Raw genomic sequence first — 15,481 nt, 5'->3', positions numbered from 1 at the left:
TTGGGTCTCCCGACCACTTCCCAAGTGACCGTACACATCACCATGAGTTGGGTTGTAGGAGAAGGGGACATGAGCAGTGGCTCAGGTCTGGGTACTGTTCTTAGAGCAGAAAGAGCCTGCACTGTCACAGACCTGATCTCACCTCCTGCTCCACATTGTCTGCAAGGCCGACCACGGGATCTGAGGCTGGGCTGGGAGATGGTGTCTATTGTACAAATATCCCATCTCCTGGCTCTTCTGCTCCAAGTCCTCTCCAGCCTCTTCTGCAGGCAGGTTTTCTTCAAAGCATCATGTTTTCCTTGGGTCACTGCTGGTGGGGTCAGAGCTGGAACAGCAGCTACTCCCAGCTCCTAGATGGAGCTTCTTCCTCTTCTCCAAGGAAGAACTGTCCAGGGAAATTCCAAAACTGAAGTGATCCATTGGAGAGTTTTCTAGAGTAACTCTTCTGGGGCTGCAGGTGCACTGGAGGATGGGGCTGGAAAGCACTGGGCAATGTCAGATATGAGCCCTCTGTACTCTTTACTTGGCAAAATTGCCCAAAAACTGAGTTAAATCTTTGCCTCACCAGATGCCAAAAACTGAACGAAAAAAGAGAAGGAAAAAGGAAGCAGACGTGGTGAGTTAAACCTGCACATTAAAAAATCAATGTCCTTGGGGCCAGAATGTCAAGAGACCAGCTTGTGACACGTCCTGGGCTGAGATCTGAACATCAGCCCTGAAAGGACATGTTAGAAAGACATTTCAGGTCTTTGCTTTGCTTTGTTTGATCAGGGATCACTTGGGTTGGCTCTGAAAACACATCCCTCATCAGCCAAGACATAAATTGTAATGTTGAGGATTGTTAGAAAAGGTCTGAGAGGAAAACAAAGCCTTGCTCCAGCTTTCTGCATAAGTTTACAGTGTGTGTTTTACATCTGTGGGATCAGCCATGGAGGACATTACACCTCCTCTTTTCATAAGGGATGTGATGGTACTGGGAAGGGTGCAGGTGCAAAGCCAAAAAAAGGGGCCACAGATGCATAGAAAGCCTTAACATAAAGAAGTTGACCTGCCAAGCTCAGTCAAAGAGTTTCCAACCTGCTTCCATGATGGTTTTGTTCCCCTACAAGATAGATGTTGGTTTGGGTTGTTTATGAGGTTGCTGGGCTGAAAAAGAAACAAAAATACCAAATAAAAGCAAGAGTTAAAGTTGAAGAGCTGTGTTTATCATCTCTCCATTTTGCAGCAGGCTGAGCACTGGCTCCCTTTTCTCACCACCCAACCTTTATCCTCCAGGTGGAAGAGCACAATGGTCACATTTTCAAGGCAACCCAATACAGCATCCCCACATACTGTGAATATTGTTCCTCCTTGATCTGGATCATGGACAGGGCTTCTGTTTGTAAATGTAAGCACTCTTTATTTGATCCTTTTCTTGTGCTTCTATCACAGTGATGAGTTTGGGGATTTTGAAATGTGTTTACTGCTGTTTCCTGTAACCCCCTGCTCACATAATTTTGATTTTTGTAACACCTGAAGAGATTTAGGGACAGGTCTTAAGGTTCTGAAGTCAACTAGTAAGTCCATCCCAGCAGTCAGTCCTGACACAGTGAATGAACTTTGTGTTACACATCTTATCCCATCAGGTTAGTGCCCATCCCATAAGGTCAGACACATTTAACTGTCATGGTAGGATGAGGGGAGGATTTAATGCTTCATGTATGTAAATATGGCACCTTTAATTTAAAGGCTTCATTATTTTTGTTTGAGTGGATCTCATACAGACTTGGCCCCTAGAAACTGCAAATCCAGCATGCTTTTGACTTGGTAGTTCTGAGAAGTGCTGCTCAATTCCTATGAATTCCTGTTTTTCCAGCAGTGTGATTTTTGGCATAATTAAACACTCCTTTTCTCTGTTGCAGTATGTAAATATGCTTGTCACAAGAAGTGCTGTCTTAAAACCACGACCAAGTGCTCCAAAAAGGTAAATGTCTCTCAGTGCTTTGCTTCCATTAAATACCTTGAGACAATGATCCCAAGTTTGTATAAAAATTATTAGAGGATGCAAATCTTGATAAAATTCTGGACATGACCTTCCTTTCAGCAGGAGCTTACACCAGAGATCCCCAGAGGTCTCTCCAACCAGAGTTTTGTAGATATTTTGGGAATTATGCGGTGATGAGTCACTGTAGATCTGCCCAGTCATGCAGCAGATGTTGCAGTGTCGTTCCCTGCCTTGTAAGCACCCAGAATAAAAGGAATTTCCCTGGCTTTGTAGCTTTTAAGGGTTTGGAAATGTGGGGTTATTCTTGGAAATACAGGCTTTTTCTCTACAGTCCTTGCTTGCCACAGCTGAGTGAGGAAGGGCAGGTGGAAGATGTTCACTGCCCTCTTTAGAGGGGAATTGAATATTGTTTACTGGATTTAAGGGTATGGGGAACAGGGAATGAGTGCAGCAGGTGTTCCCAGCTAACAATGAATCATCCAGATTTGGTGGGGATATTTTAAATAGCTTATTTTGTGCCCAGAAGAAGGACAGAGAGTAACAATAATAATGAGTGGAAAGTTTTATCAGCTCCCTGGGAGGCTTCTCAGGGGAGAACAACCTCCATAATACACAGCCCCCAGAAAGCTGCATGAGGCCATTTTACCCAAAGAATAATCTGAATGTATATGTTGAAGATATGTGTGTGTGTGATTTGTATTCTGAATGTGTATTTGTATTCTGTATATATATATACATTTGTATTTTGAATATAAATAGAACTTTGGCTGCAGTCTTTCCCTTTCTGGCACTATTTCTGCAAGAACTGGGGACACCTCATTAGAGTTTGTACTCTAAAATCTGGAAAGTTCATTGAGATGTCTGATTAATTTTTTCAGACGTTCTTGGAGCTGTCTTCTTTGTTGTGATTTCTCTGCACAAGGAAGTTTTTGTGCTGCATCCCAGGAAGCAAGTTCACTGTGTCTTCATGGGTAGCTTTCCACTGGGCAGTTAGAAGTTCTCTTGGAAGGCTCCAGTTCCTCTGTGCTTGGTGAATTTGTGTTTTTAGGGTTGTTCTCATTGACAGGGAGCTGAAAACCATCAGTCATGAAAAAGAAACAACATGGGGACCTTCCACACATCTGCTCCTAAGGTTTGCAGGATCAGTGAAAGGATGACATTGAGTTGGAGAGAGAAAAATGCAGGAATGATTGTGAGGGGAGCCACTGCCTTGCTGAAGGCAGAGTTGCGTCTCACCTTTGGCTAGGGCTGAGAATCTGTGTCAATATTTTATTGGACCTTTGGACTTTTCCCATCCAGAATCTCCTGTGCAAGAGGACTTTGTTCACATTTGAATTTGCCAGATACCAACTCTCCAGTGAGGGTTTGCAGCTGGCAAAAGGGCCCTTCATGACAGTTTTACGTGGATTTTTTCATGTTCTTTTGTTGGCATCTTCTTTGTTCATTGGTATTTTGTAACTTGCAATTCTTCAAGTTGATTTAAACACCCAAGATTCAAATTTGCCTCTTCTGCTTTGTGAATCTTTGGGAGGTGAAATCATCCCTGGAGATGGTGCCAGAGGGGCAGGAGGTGGAGGAGGACCATGTCCAGCCGCTTTGGCTCTGCCAGGCTGGGAATTTAACTACAGTGGGGTTGGTTAAAGAAAGAAAATCCTAACTTTTTGCCTTCAGGTGCATGTCCAGAGACTGGGTTAGCATTGCAAGGCCCATATCCTGGCCTGTCCTGTCCTCCATTAGACTCACACATCTCCTGTGCCACCATCGTATTTTCTGAAAAATCCTCTTTGCCCAGGATTCTTCTCCTGGGAAGCTGAGAAGCCTCAGAGAAAAAGGAAAACAATATTATCTCATTTGTTTCTGTGTTTTGCTGCTTTGCAATGTGGTTGGAGATTGTTTATCCAACATGTGAATTGTTTGAACTTAATGACCAATCATGGTCCAGCTGTGTTGAGGCTCTAAAGAGAGTCATGAGTTTTTTCTTTATTATCTTTTAGCCTTCTGTCTGTATCCTTTCTCTATTCTTTATAGTATAGTTTAGTATAGCATTCTATAATATAATAAAGTAACATGAAATAATAAATTTGCCTTCTAAGAACATGGAGTCAGATTCATCATTTCCTTCCTTCGTCAGGGGACCCCGAAAATACCACACTCTTGTATCTGCTGAAGGACTCTGAATAATTAGATCCAAAGCTGCACCAGCATTGCATCTCAGAAGGATTTGAATCCCTTTTTCCCTTTTCATGCACCATGACCTGGAGCTCTCCCCATGGCAGTTTGGTGTGGAGCTTGTGATGGTGTTCACAGGGGTTGGAGGATGAGGGAAGAGACGAGGATCTGACTCCATGTTTCATTGATTTATTAATTTATTATATATATAATATAAAACTATACTAAAAGAATAGAAGAAAGGATTTCATCAGAAGGCTAGCTAAGCATAGAAATGAAATTGAATGAATAACAAAGGCTTGTGGCTTGGACAGAGAGTCCGAGCCAGCTGGCTGTGATTGGCCATTAATTAGAAACAACCACATGAGACCAATCACAGAGGCACCTGTTGCATTCCACAGCAGCAGATAATCATTGTTTGCATTTTGTTCCTGAGGCCTCTCAGCTTCTCAGGAGAAAAAAATCTTAAAGAAAGGATTTTTCATAAAATGTGTCTGTGATTGGAGCTGTCCCAGCTGACCAGCGGCGAGCAGGGAGTGCAGAAGGATTTCAATCCCTTTTTCCCTTTTCCTGCAGCACAACCCAGAGCTCTCCCCATGGCAGTTCAGCATGGAGCTGTCCTGGCTGACCAGTGAGGAGTGGGTGGTCCAGAAGGATTTCAATCCCTTTCAATCCCTTTTTCCCTTTGCCTGCAGCACGACCCAGAGCTCTCCCCACGGCAGTTTGGGGTGGAGCTGTCCCGGCTGACCAGCGAGGAGCGGGCGGTGCCCCTGCTGGTGGAGAAGCTCATCAACTACATCGAGATGCACGGGCTCTACACGGAGGGCATCTACAGGAAATCAGGATCCACCAACAAGATCAAGGAGCTGCGGCAAGGCCTCGATACAGGTCAGGGGAAGGGGGAAAAGATCCTGCCTGGGGAGGAAAATCTCCACAGCAGCAAAGTTGGATGGGAGGAAGGTGGAATGTTTCAGCATTCCTGACTCTGGGCTGTGCAAGGAGTGATTTCACATTGGCAGTCACAACTCAGGTCGCCAACTCATCGGGTTTTTGGGAGCAATCCATGGAAAAAAGTCATTCTAATTGGGGGAAAATGCTGCCTTATTTACACCCTAGCAATCATCAGTGAGAAAAGAAATCCTGGTCCCACCTGAAGTTATTTGCCCTGGAAAATGTATTTCTCTCTAATTTTACCATGTGGAGCTGAAATCATGTGCTGGATTTGTTGCCATTAAAGGCACATAAATGTACTTTATGATAGAACAGTTTGGGTTGGAAGGGACCTTTAAAGGTCACCTTGTCCAGCCTTGGGCTTCATATTGATCATTGTCTCTTGTTCTTTTCCTTCTTGCTTCATCTGGTGCCAAACCCAGACATCGATAACGTGAATTTGGACGACTACAACATCCACGTCATTGCCAGCGTGTTCAAGCAGTGGCTCCGAGATCTGCCCAACCCCCTCATGACCTTTGAGCTCTACGAGGAGTTCCTGCGGGTGATGGGTGAGGAGCTTCCCTCACTATCCCATTCCCTTGGCAGAGGGAAATGATGGCCACTCTGAGTGCCAAGCTTTTCATTCACTTTTTGGGGCCAAACCAGCTGGTTTTGCCAAATTGTGTTTACCTGGTTGCAAAGTCTGATTTTTTGGTTATAAAGGGGTTTTTATGCAAAATCTCAGGCATTTTGGTCTCATTTTGGTGCCTTTTGCATCATGGTTCAGCTAATTTCAGCCCCAAAGTTCTGTCTCTTAAGTAGTAACATTAAGTGTTAAGAAGTACCATTTTAAATAAGAGGAAGAAGTAGGAGCTGCCCCTAAGTGCTGGTGGTTTCTCCACAGGGCTCCAGGAGAGGAAGGAGACAGTGCGTGGGGTGTACTCGGTCATCGACCAGCTCTCCCGCACCCACCTCAGCACCCTGGAGCGCCTCATCTTCCACCTGGTCAGGTATGCTGGGCCTGGGCACCTTCAGGCAAAGGACCATGGTCAGGTGTCCTTTCCACCACAGCATCTGAGGCTTTTGCATCCACCCTGTCTCCCAGGAGGTGGCCATGGAGCTGTTTGTCCAAGGGATGTTGTGTTGATGAGTGACCTCTGCTGTGCTCTGGTCACTTTAGTTCCTACAGCCCTGAGGTGCCTCTCACTGCTGCAGGGACATGTTTTTGGCTGGAAAGGGCTGGTTATTGCCTTGGGAATATCTGAGATGTCTTGAGGATTGTCTTTCTCCCTCAAAGCAAGATTACACCATAGAAATATCATCTCCTCTCTTCAGCCATGACCACGTGCAAGAAGTGCAGTGGAGGTGCCTCCACCTCTGACTTCTCTCTGAATTTGTTTTTTCAGGATTGCCCTCCAAGAAGAGACCAACCGCATGTCAGCCAATGCCCTGGCCATTGTGTTTGCCCCCTGCATCCTCCGCTGCCCTGACACCACAGACCCTCTGCAGAGTGTTCAGGACATCAGCAAAACCACCACGTAAGAGCCTGGGGCTGGGTGAGCTGGCTCCACCACCACATCACCATTCACATCTTGGTAACCCCTAGGATGGTCAAACGGCTCAGAAAGTGAGAGCTTTGGCACAAAGGGACAAACACATAGTAATTTATGCATCTAAATGCATCTGCATAAAGATATTTCAAATCCTCTCAATCCCCAAGAAGTTGTTAAATGAGGATTTTTAAGTGATGGAGGATCCCCAAGAGTGGATAAGCTTTTGTTCCTGCCTGGCAGGAAAAGGTGGAGCTTGTGCTGACATGGTTTTATAGTTAATGCAGTTCATTTTTGGCAAGCAGATCTTGATTACTTGATTTTGGCTTTTTTACTGAAGGAGCTGAGTTGTTTGGTCTGCAGCAATAGTGATATTAATATATTTAGATTTATTTATGGTGTTTGCCATAACTGAAAAGGTTTTACAGAGAAAAAGTGAAGTGCTTGCCCAGATTTGGTTTGGCTCATACTAAGTAGGTGTTAAAATAGATAGTGGAGTCAATTACAATAATGAAAACCCTCCAGTGAAGGTCTAGGCTTCTGAAAGGGGTAGTTTTACCTCCAGGAAGTATTAAAATTGTTGAAGACCAGAACATGTTTAAATACCCAGCTGGCAGGAACATCTGTCCTTTAACAGGATTTCATTGTAGCTTCTCCCTCACGCTTCAGCTCCAGCACATCCTCTCATTTTATTTCAAGGAAAAGACTGTGTTTTTCCCCAAACACCCTCCTGGCAACATTAAACCATCAGTTCAGTTGCACAAGCTGCTGCAGTTACTGTGTGCAAGGGAGTTGGAGTCAACCTGCCTTCTCCAGGTTTGTGTTCCACCACTCCCTCTTCCAAGCGGGGTAGATTTCTCTGGTGGGATCCTTGTCCAAATTTAATATCTGTATGCTGTTCCTCAATCCATCCCTGGCCTGTGATCACTCTTTTTAGGAGAATTCTCACCACCCTCTGGCTTCCAGCTGAAGTTTCTCCTCTGTGCTCTTCCATCAGGGCAGATCTTCCAAATAATCCTTTCCTTTCCATAATAAAACGAGAGAATGTGCTGCAACTAAGGAAGAAGCTACCACAAAATCCTGTTGAAGGATAAGCCAAGACAAGACAGAGCAGCTCAGATCAAATGGCCTTCCTCCTCCCATTTTGTCTTCTTTTGGGTTTTTTCTTCCTTAGTTGTGTGGAGTTAATTGTCATCGAGCAGATGAACAAGTACAAGGCTCGGCTCAAAGACATCAACAGCCTGGAGTTTGCAGAGAACAAGGCCAAGAGCCGCCTCTCCCTGATCCGCAGATCCATGGTGAGATGCCAGAGCCCTCTCTGTCCTCTCCTGTCCTCTCCTTGCCCCTGAAGCCACCCTACCTAATCTTCTCCTGCTTATTCCAGCCTCCCAAACCTCTCACAGACTCCCACACCATCTCCACCAGGACAGGGACCCTCAGCCCTGTGGTGGCTCCTCACCTTTGCAGGAGGTGGGAACAGTCCATGGAAACATTGTCGCTCCTGCTCAGATGTTCCTGATCAGCATTTCCACCTTCATTTGAGCTTGTTTGGTCCTGAGTTGAGTCAAGCCTTTCAGTGACCGGCTCAACATCACCCCATGGGTGACCTGGACCATTGTTTTTTGTGCTCAGTCACATTATCTGAACCCAAAATGAATTGCCCAAAGGCTCTCCCTGCTCCCGCACTGCCTTTTTGGGAGCCTCAAACCCATCTCATTGAGCTTCCGTGCTTGCAGGGGGCTGGCAGGCTGTGGATGCACCTGTGCTTGGCTTGTTGGGCTGCGGGAGAGGGACGGACCTGCTGCAGCACCATCAGCACAGGCTTGGGCTGAGGAGCCAAGCTTGGACCCCCTCTGCTTGGACCTGCCCCCTGTGATGCTCAGGGACACGTTACTTCTGCTTTTTGGGGATGAAATCCAAGCAGGGGCTGCCCAAGATTGAGTAGGTGGTGCTGCAGAGCTGCCCCACTCATCTCAGTTAACAAAAAAAAAACCTCAAAGTGAGCAAAGCGGGTTTTTGGAGGGGCGGCGGCATGTGCACTCTAACCTTCTGCTTTCCTTTTCATCTCCTCTCCAATCCAGAAGCCCGTACTAATTGCAGTTAGATTTATGAGCATAACCCGCAGTTCAATCCCGGTATGTATCACGGCAGTGCCGCGTCCCTCGTTGTGTGTCACCGTCGCTCATTCCAGCTCTGTCCCACCGGCCATTGTCCCACCGCGCCTCGGAGCCGCCGTTCCTCCAGCAGGGCCCCCCAGCACAGGGGTTTGGGGCTGGCACTCGGCCATCCCTGCACGCAGCTCCTCAGAAATACGCTCCCCACCTCTCTTCCCTTCCTCCTTACTTTAATTTTCTATTTTATTTCCTTTTTCCATCCTGTGCTTCCCTCTTTTTTACTTTGCTTGACTCATCCCTTCCCTTCCCACCTCGATTTCTCCTCGCTCAGGATGCGTTTCAGCATCAAGTTGCTTTCACAGCGCTGCTGTTTCTGAAGATGGTGAATAAAACCCTCAGCTTGGATGCCTTGGAGACCACGAGGCATCCAAAGGTCTCCTCCACCTTTGTGGAGGAGGAGCACCACCACCCTGAGCACAAGGTCAGGACGTCCAGGTTTGAATGAGGAGGAGTCCAGCAAGTCCTGTATTCCCTAACTCCATCCCAGCTTGAGTTTGAGTTCTGTGAGATTGTGACAGGCAAGAAAAGCAGCTGCAGGATTTTGGGAATGTTCATAGGGCTGTTTCCTTTCCTAACCAGCTCAGTCCATGATGAAAGCTCCCTCAGGTTCCCCCCATTCTTCCACATCCATGAGTGTCAGGAGGTGGAGAAGAGCAAAATTTGAGCTCTGCTCCCCTGAGCACAGCATTTCTCAGGGGCTTAACTCCACGAGGCAGTGGGATCTTTGGGATCTGGGGGCTTTTGGCTAATAGGATTCAGGGAGCTGTGCTTCAGCTCAGGAGCCCACGTGAAAAGTGTCATCAGAAGAACACCGGGGCACAGGAGAGGCTTTGCTGACAAAGAAAGATCTCTGAGATGTGGCGTTAAAAGATGAAAGGGTTAAAATTGAGAAAATCTGGCTTTTAAATAGAAAAAGGGAGGATCCCTTATCCTGAAAATCTTCTCTGAGCACATGGGTTGTCAGGAAGAGCCAGGGATGCTACAGTTGTGGGGGTTAAATAGGGGAAGCAAAACTGAGCTGCAACAGGCTCTTCAAACCCAAGGAGATGCAGGTTCTTCCTGGGTGATGGTTGTCAGGGTTGGGCAGGGTGATGGACATCTCCTAGTCCTGGTCGTGTCAGGATCTGGAATGTAGGAGATGAGAAGTCTGGTCATGATAACAGTTCAGATAAAAGCTGTTCAATATCTGCCATGTCCCTCATCTCCAAGAATCCTCCATTTTCCTCTGCTCCATGGAGCAGATCTGTAGAGCTGGTCCCCAGAAGATTAAAACAGTTGCATATTATATCTCTCCACCTCTACCACCACCATGTGCATCCTGTTTTGTTTTCAGTTTCAGTATTTAAAAAATGAGATAGTTCTTCAGAGCTGCATTAGATCAGAGTGAGTTCAACTGTGGGCACAGAGATCCACATTGATTGGATCACTGGATTGGATTGGATCAATGGACCACTGGAGGTGGTCCTGGTTCTGGATCTCCTCTAGATGAGACATGGCATGGCATGGACAACATAATTAGGTGGGAGTTCCTGTTTGCTGAAGGGGTCAGTGAGACCCTTGTGATGCTCAGGAAATACCAAGGGTGGATGAGGGAATGATGTGAGACTTGATCCAAGGATAAAATGGGTTTTATCAGGTGCCCTGAAATCAAAGCCTTGGTGATGCTCCCACCCAAAGCCACCATCAAGCTTCCCATCGTGCAAGCTGTGGGCTTTGTGGGACCCCAGCCTGGTGCTAGCTGGGCTTGCTTGGACCTGGACCAAGTTGCACTTGGTCCATCAGCATCATCCTCACCACTGTCTTCCTCACCACCTCCATCCCCAGCCCCTCCAGTGTGTTGAGTCCTTCTGGTACTTCTCCCAGCCTGAGGGCCCGGGGTGCGTCCGGCGGCGGCACACTGAGGACCAATGCCTGGGGCCTTCTTCTTCACTCCTTGGGAGAGCAGTGTCGTTGGCACCTGAGTGTTTGCCACATCCCCTCGGCTGTGGTGGTGACACCTTTGTCTCTCTTCAGGGCAAAGGGCGTGTGCGGCGCGGCGCCTTCCCCAGCCCCGCGTCCCCTGTCACCGGCCGCTTGCCCTCGGTGACGGACGTCCCTGAGGAGACCCTGAGCAGCGAGGACGCCATGGAGATGGAAGTGACAGAGCAGCAGCAGGTGGCCATGCAGCAGGAGGAGAAGGTGCTGACTGAGCAGATCGAGAGCCTGCAGAAGGAAAAGTGAGTCTGGCCGAGGGTCCAAGCCATGTCCCCAGCCTCTGGATGTCATGTGGTTGATAACTGCAGACCTCCACCCCTCCACGATCCCTCAGTGCATGTGCACCCCTTTCTCCTCTCCACCTTTTTGGTCCCGTTGATTCAGTGGGGCTGGGTTGGCTTTGCAGGGAGGAGCTGACATTTGAGATGCTGACACTGGAGCCCCGCGCCTCCGACGATGAAACCCTCGAGTCCGAAGCCTCCATTGGCACAGCTGACAGCTCCGAAAATCTGAACTTTGACTCCGAAGGAGCCATCTCCGATCGCTCAGGTAAATCCAGGTGTTCTTGGGTTTATCATGGAGTGGTTTGGGTTGGAAGGCACCTTCAAAGGCCATGGGCAGGGACACCTTCCACCATATTTTTCTGTTGCTTTGGGAAGGGTCACTTGGGATTTTCAAGTTTATTTAAAGTCGACAGTTTAAATGCATGCAGTGACAGAGGTTAAGAGTTCAAGCACATGGCCCTGGGGATGTGTGGGAGCAGCCAGGATTGGTGGGGAGGTGAGCATTTTTCCAGCACTGCCACATCATCCGGGGTGATGCTGCCCCCACTGAGATATGGTGTCCTGGCTTCAATGGCCTGTGTCCCCAGGGAGCGGGGCGGTAGGATACTGGGTGGTGTGTGGGTGCTGACCATCTGTTCCTCCCGCCCCTGCAGAGAGAAGTGTAGCACTTAGCTCCCTGCGCCCTGCCAAGGCCGAGGGGCCGAGCCGGCTGCGACGGCACCCCAGGATGCGGCTGGACCCGGCGGAGCCGACCGACACCCCCATCTCCTCCTCCTCCTCCTCCTCCCAGTCATCCACCTCCTGCTTGCCCCACCTGCCCCGGAAGCGCTTCCAGATGTACTCCAAATCTCCTTTCTACCGGGCAGGGGGACACCATGGCGAGCCCCCCGAGAGCCGGGCGAGCCCCGAGGGCCTGCCGGGGCCTCTCCATTGTCCCGAGGACCGGCCGCAGTTCACCACGCGCGGGACCTTCAACCCAGAGAAGGGCAAACAGAAACTGAAGAGTGTGAAATCTTCCCCCCCAAAAACCAAAGAGCCCCCGGACGGGGGGCCTGGAGGGGGGCGCAAGAGGAACCCTGAGGCCGATTGCGCCGCCGCCCAACCCCTTGTCCTCCTGGGGAGCAACGAGTTCATGGTCTGAGATGCTCCACCCTGGAGCCGTGTCCATGCCAGGGCATCCTCCCCATTGGCAGAGCTCTGATGGCTTCCTCGTTAACGCCAGGAGATGAATTCTTAATTAAAAAGGCCGGGAGGCAACGGTTTTAACGGTGGCCTTAATGATTTAGGGGAGTTGAGACCTTTGGGTGGCCGGGGGTGGCTGGGGATGGGAGGCAGTGACCGCTCCTGGCCCTTCCCCTCGGAGCATCCCACATCTGGGAGCACCCGCCGCCAAATCCTTGTGCCGAATCGCCATCGCTGCTGGTGGGAGCAAACCCAGCCTCACAATCCCACGGGAGCATCCCGAGCTGCTCCACTGCAGCCCAGCCCTCCGCGCTTTAACCACCTCATCCACGCCAATGCCAAGTGCATGGAAAAGTGTTTAAACCTGCCAAAAATCACCTTTTCCCTTTGGTTTTTTTGTTTTTTTAACGAGACCTAACTGTCTTTCCTTTTTTTTTTTTTATTTTAGTCTTTTCGAGATCATCAGTATTAAAAAATAATAATAATTAATAATAATCGAGGACTACTTGAAGCGATATTTGTTTATATGCTGGTTCCTGGAGTTTTGTGTAAATATATATTTTTTTAATTCTTTATTTTTCCCCAGAACTTCTTTTTTTTTTTTTTTACTATTATTATTATTATTATTATTATTGTTATTATTATTTTTGAGTGGGAGAGGAGGGGAGCAGTTGGCTGAGCCATCCTTGGTGTCCCCACTGGTGTCACTAGCCATCACTCAATAAAACATGGAGTTTTATTAATCTCAGCAGGAAATCCCTTGAGGTGTAATTATACCATCATAACCCATCATAGGACTAATTAATGATGCTAGTTACTGACTCAGCTTCTCAGCTTGTAATCCTTCCCCAGTATCATCATCACCTTCAGTGGCACCTGGAGAAGCTCCAGGTACCAGAAAACCTCTGGAAAGGCAAAATCAGGAGCCCCAGGGCAATAATTAATTTACAGAGGCTGGATCTGTCCTCCTAGGTGGGCTGGGGCTTATCCTTTCCTGAAATGCCACAAAAAATGGGGGAAATAGCAAAAAATTGAGTTTTCCTGAGTGTTTTGTCTTTTCCCGGCGTGACTGGATTTGGCTGAGCTGCTCCACGGTCCCCTCTCCCCCTGCCCTTTCCAGGGATGGTTTATTTATTGGGGTAATTTTTTATTTGATATTTGAAATTTGACTTTTTTTCATGTTATCTTTAATTTTTTTCCAACGGGGGAAGTGACAGATGCTGCAGGGAGAGTGGGAACAGCATCGGCCTCGGCGCTGCGTCCTGGGAGTGGGGCAAGAGCAAGTCAATCACCCCATCCATGGGGGAAAATGGGATTTTCCCTGTCCCAGAGGGGAAAACAGAGCTTTGGGGACAGACATGGGTGCACTGGGGAGACAGCTGGTGACCACAACAGTGGAAACTCCTGGGGAGCCGTCCCAGATTCCCTGGGAGCTGGGATTGCTGCGAGCGCTCGGTGCCAATCCAGCCTTCTGAGCCTCTTGAGCTGAAAACCCCAGAATTGCCCTTAAAATGGCCAGGGGAGGAGATCCTGGGCATGAGTGAAGGGTCCAGCCTCATCCTCAGGTTTCTCATCCCTGTGGGATGAGAGCAGGGATGTCACATCTGACTGGGGCAAATATATATGTATATATACATATATATACACATAAATACATATATATATACATAAACACACACATATACATGTGTGTGTATTTATGTATGTATATATGTGTGTGTGTATATATATGTCTATGGATCTAATTTCTTTCGGGATATATTTATTTTCCTTATATATATTTAATCTCTATATAAGGAAAATATATTTAAGTGATATTTATATATATAAAGAACATATATAATAATATATATATTCTATATATAAAGAAAATATGCACACAAAAGGATAAATATTCTCTGTGTAATTAAAAAATACATAAAAGAATATTAAGACTAAATGCATTTATGTATTTTCTATTTCTTATATATAGTACATATTTATATATAAATATATAAGATATTCTATATATAAAGAATACATATTTCTTTATATATGCTTATATATTTATGTATAAAGAAGTATATAAAGGAAATTAATTATATATTTCCTTATGTATATATATTACATATTTCTATATATAAGGAAGTATATATAAAGGAGATATGTACTATATGTAAAGAATATTTATTACTTTATATATATTTTAATGTATTTCTTCTCTATGTAGAAACATATTAAATGTTATATGATTTAAACATATTTTAATATATGTTTAATATGTATGTTTATATATGTTTCTTCACATATATTTATATATTTCTTTATATAAAGAGTGTATTTCTCTGTAAAGAAATATATAAAGGAAATATATAGTATATATAAAGAAATATATTTTCTCTCTATTTCTTCATATATTTAAAAATGTGTGGAATGTAGGGAAAATATATTAAAAAACAAACTTCTTGACATAGATAAATGTATGGAATATATATAGAATATATAGAAAATATGTTTCTTTATATATATATAATGTATTTGTGGTTATATGCACAAAGAAAAACACATGTAAAAGGAATATATCCATATATAAAATCCAGCTGTGGCAGGAGTGAGCAGGACCGGAGGGACAGTGGCGCGTTCCAGGCTCCCCTTCCCCGGCAGCTCCCCCGCTCCTTCCCAGCCCTTCCCCGGCAGGATTTGGGTCCCAGAGGGTTTCCAGAGGGCTGAATGTACTGACTACTGGAGGGCTGCGAGGGGAATTATTGTTATTTTTCACGGAAAGTTTTCTAAGTAATTTATAAAGTCGCTGCTTGTAAACTAAACAGAGTGTGTATGTAAGAGGATATATTATCCCGCGTCGCCCGCGCTCGGAACCTTGTACAAACTGACAAAAACGGACAAATAAAAGTGTCATTCTGCAAAGGCCAACAATTCCCAGTGGGACATCGTTCCTGCCACCCCCTGCCCGTGTCCCGGGGCTCTGGGGCTTGCTCCATTTGTTCCATGGGGTTGAGAAGTTGTGGATTTTCCCAATCCCAGTCATGGGGATGGAGGAGCTGGGATGGAGAGCCAGGGCTCCAGATCACTTCCCTTTGGATTGTTTGATGCTGCTTGTTCACATTCTCATTATTTATGTGCACAGAGTTTCTATTTTAGTGGTTATTCACATTGGTTTTATTTTTGTATATACAGATTCTTTATATACAAAATATTTTAATCAGATAATTTTTATTTGACTTATATTTGGAC

General features: G+C 46.3%; 1 protein-coding gene across 1 annotated transcript in view; it reads left to right on the top strand.

Annotated features, from left to right (window-relative positions):
* MYO9A (myosin IXA) overlaps positions 1-14,000 on the top strand; it is a 175,817-nt gene extending 161,817 nt beyond the window's left edge. The window contains exons 33-43 of the mRNA XM_058811168.1: positions 569-616; positions 1,276-1,387; positions 1,902-1,963; positions 4,849-5,041; positions 5,527-5,655; positions 5,991-6,096; positions 6,493-6,624; positions 7,811-7,934; positions 10,824-11,026; positions 11,191-11,333; positions 11,722-14,000. Coding sequence (XP_058667151.1) covers positions 569-616; positions 1,276-1,387; positions 1,902-1,963; positions 4,849-5,041; positions 5,527-5,655; positions 5,991-6,096; positions 6,493-6,624; positions 7,811-7,934; positions 10,824-11,026; positions 11,191-11,333; positions 11,722-12,209 — 1,740 coding nt within the window. The 3' untranslated portion in view covers positions 12,210-14,000. The remainder of the gene's footprint in view (positions 1-568; positions 617-1,275; positions 1,388-1,901; positions 1,964-4,848; positions 5,042-5,526; positions 5,656-5,990; positions 6,097-6,492; positions 6,625-7,810; positions 7,935-10,823; positions 11,027-11,190; positions 11,334-11,721) is intronic.
* Positions 14,001-15,481: the final 1,481 nt, after the last annotated feature.

The sequence above is a fragment of the Ammospiza caudacuta genome, chromosome 10 (assembly GCF_027887145.1).
Source record: "Ammospiza caudacuta isolate bAmmCau1 chromosome 10, bAmmCau1.pri, whole genome shotgun sequence".
Taxonomy (NCBI): Eukaryota; Metazoa; Chordata; class Aves; order Passeriformes; family Passerellidae; genus Ammospiza; species Ammospiza caudacuta.
This window is presented reverse-complemented; position numbering and strand designations above follow the sequence as displayed.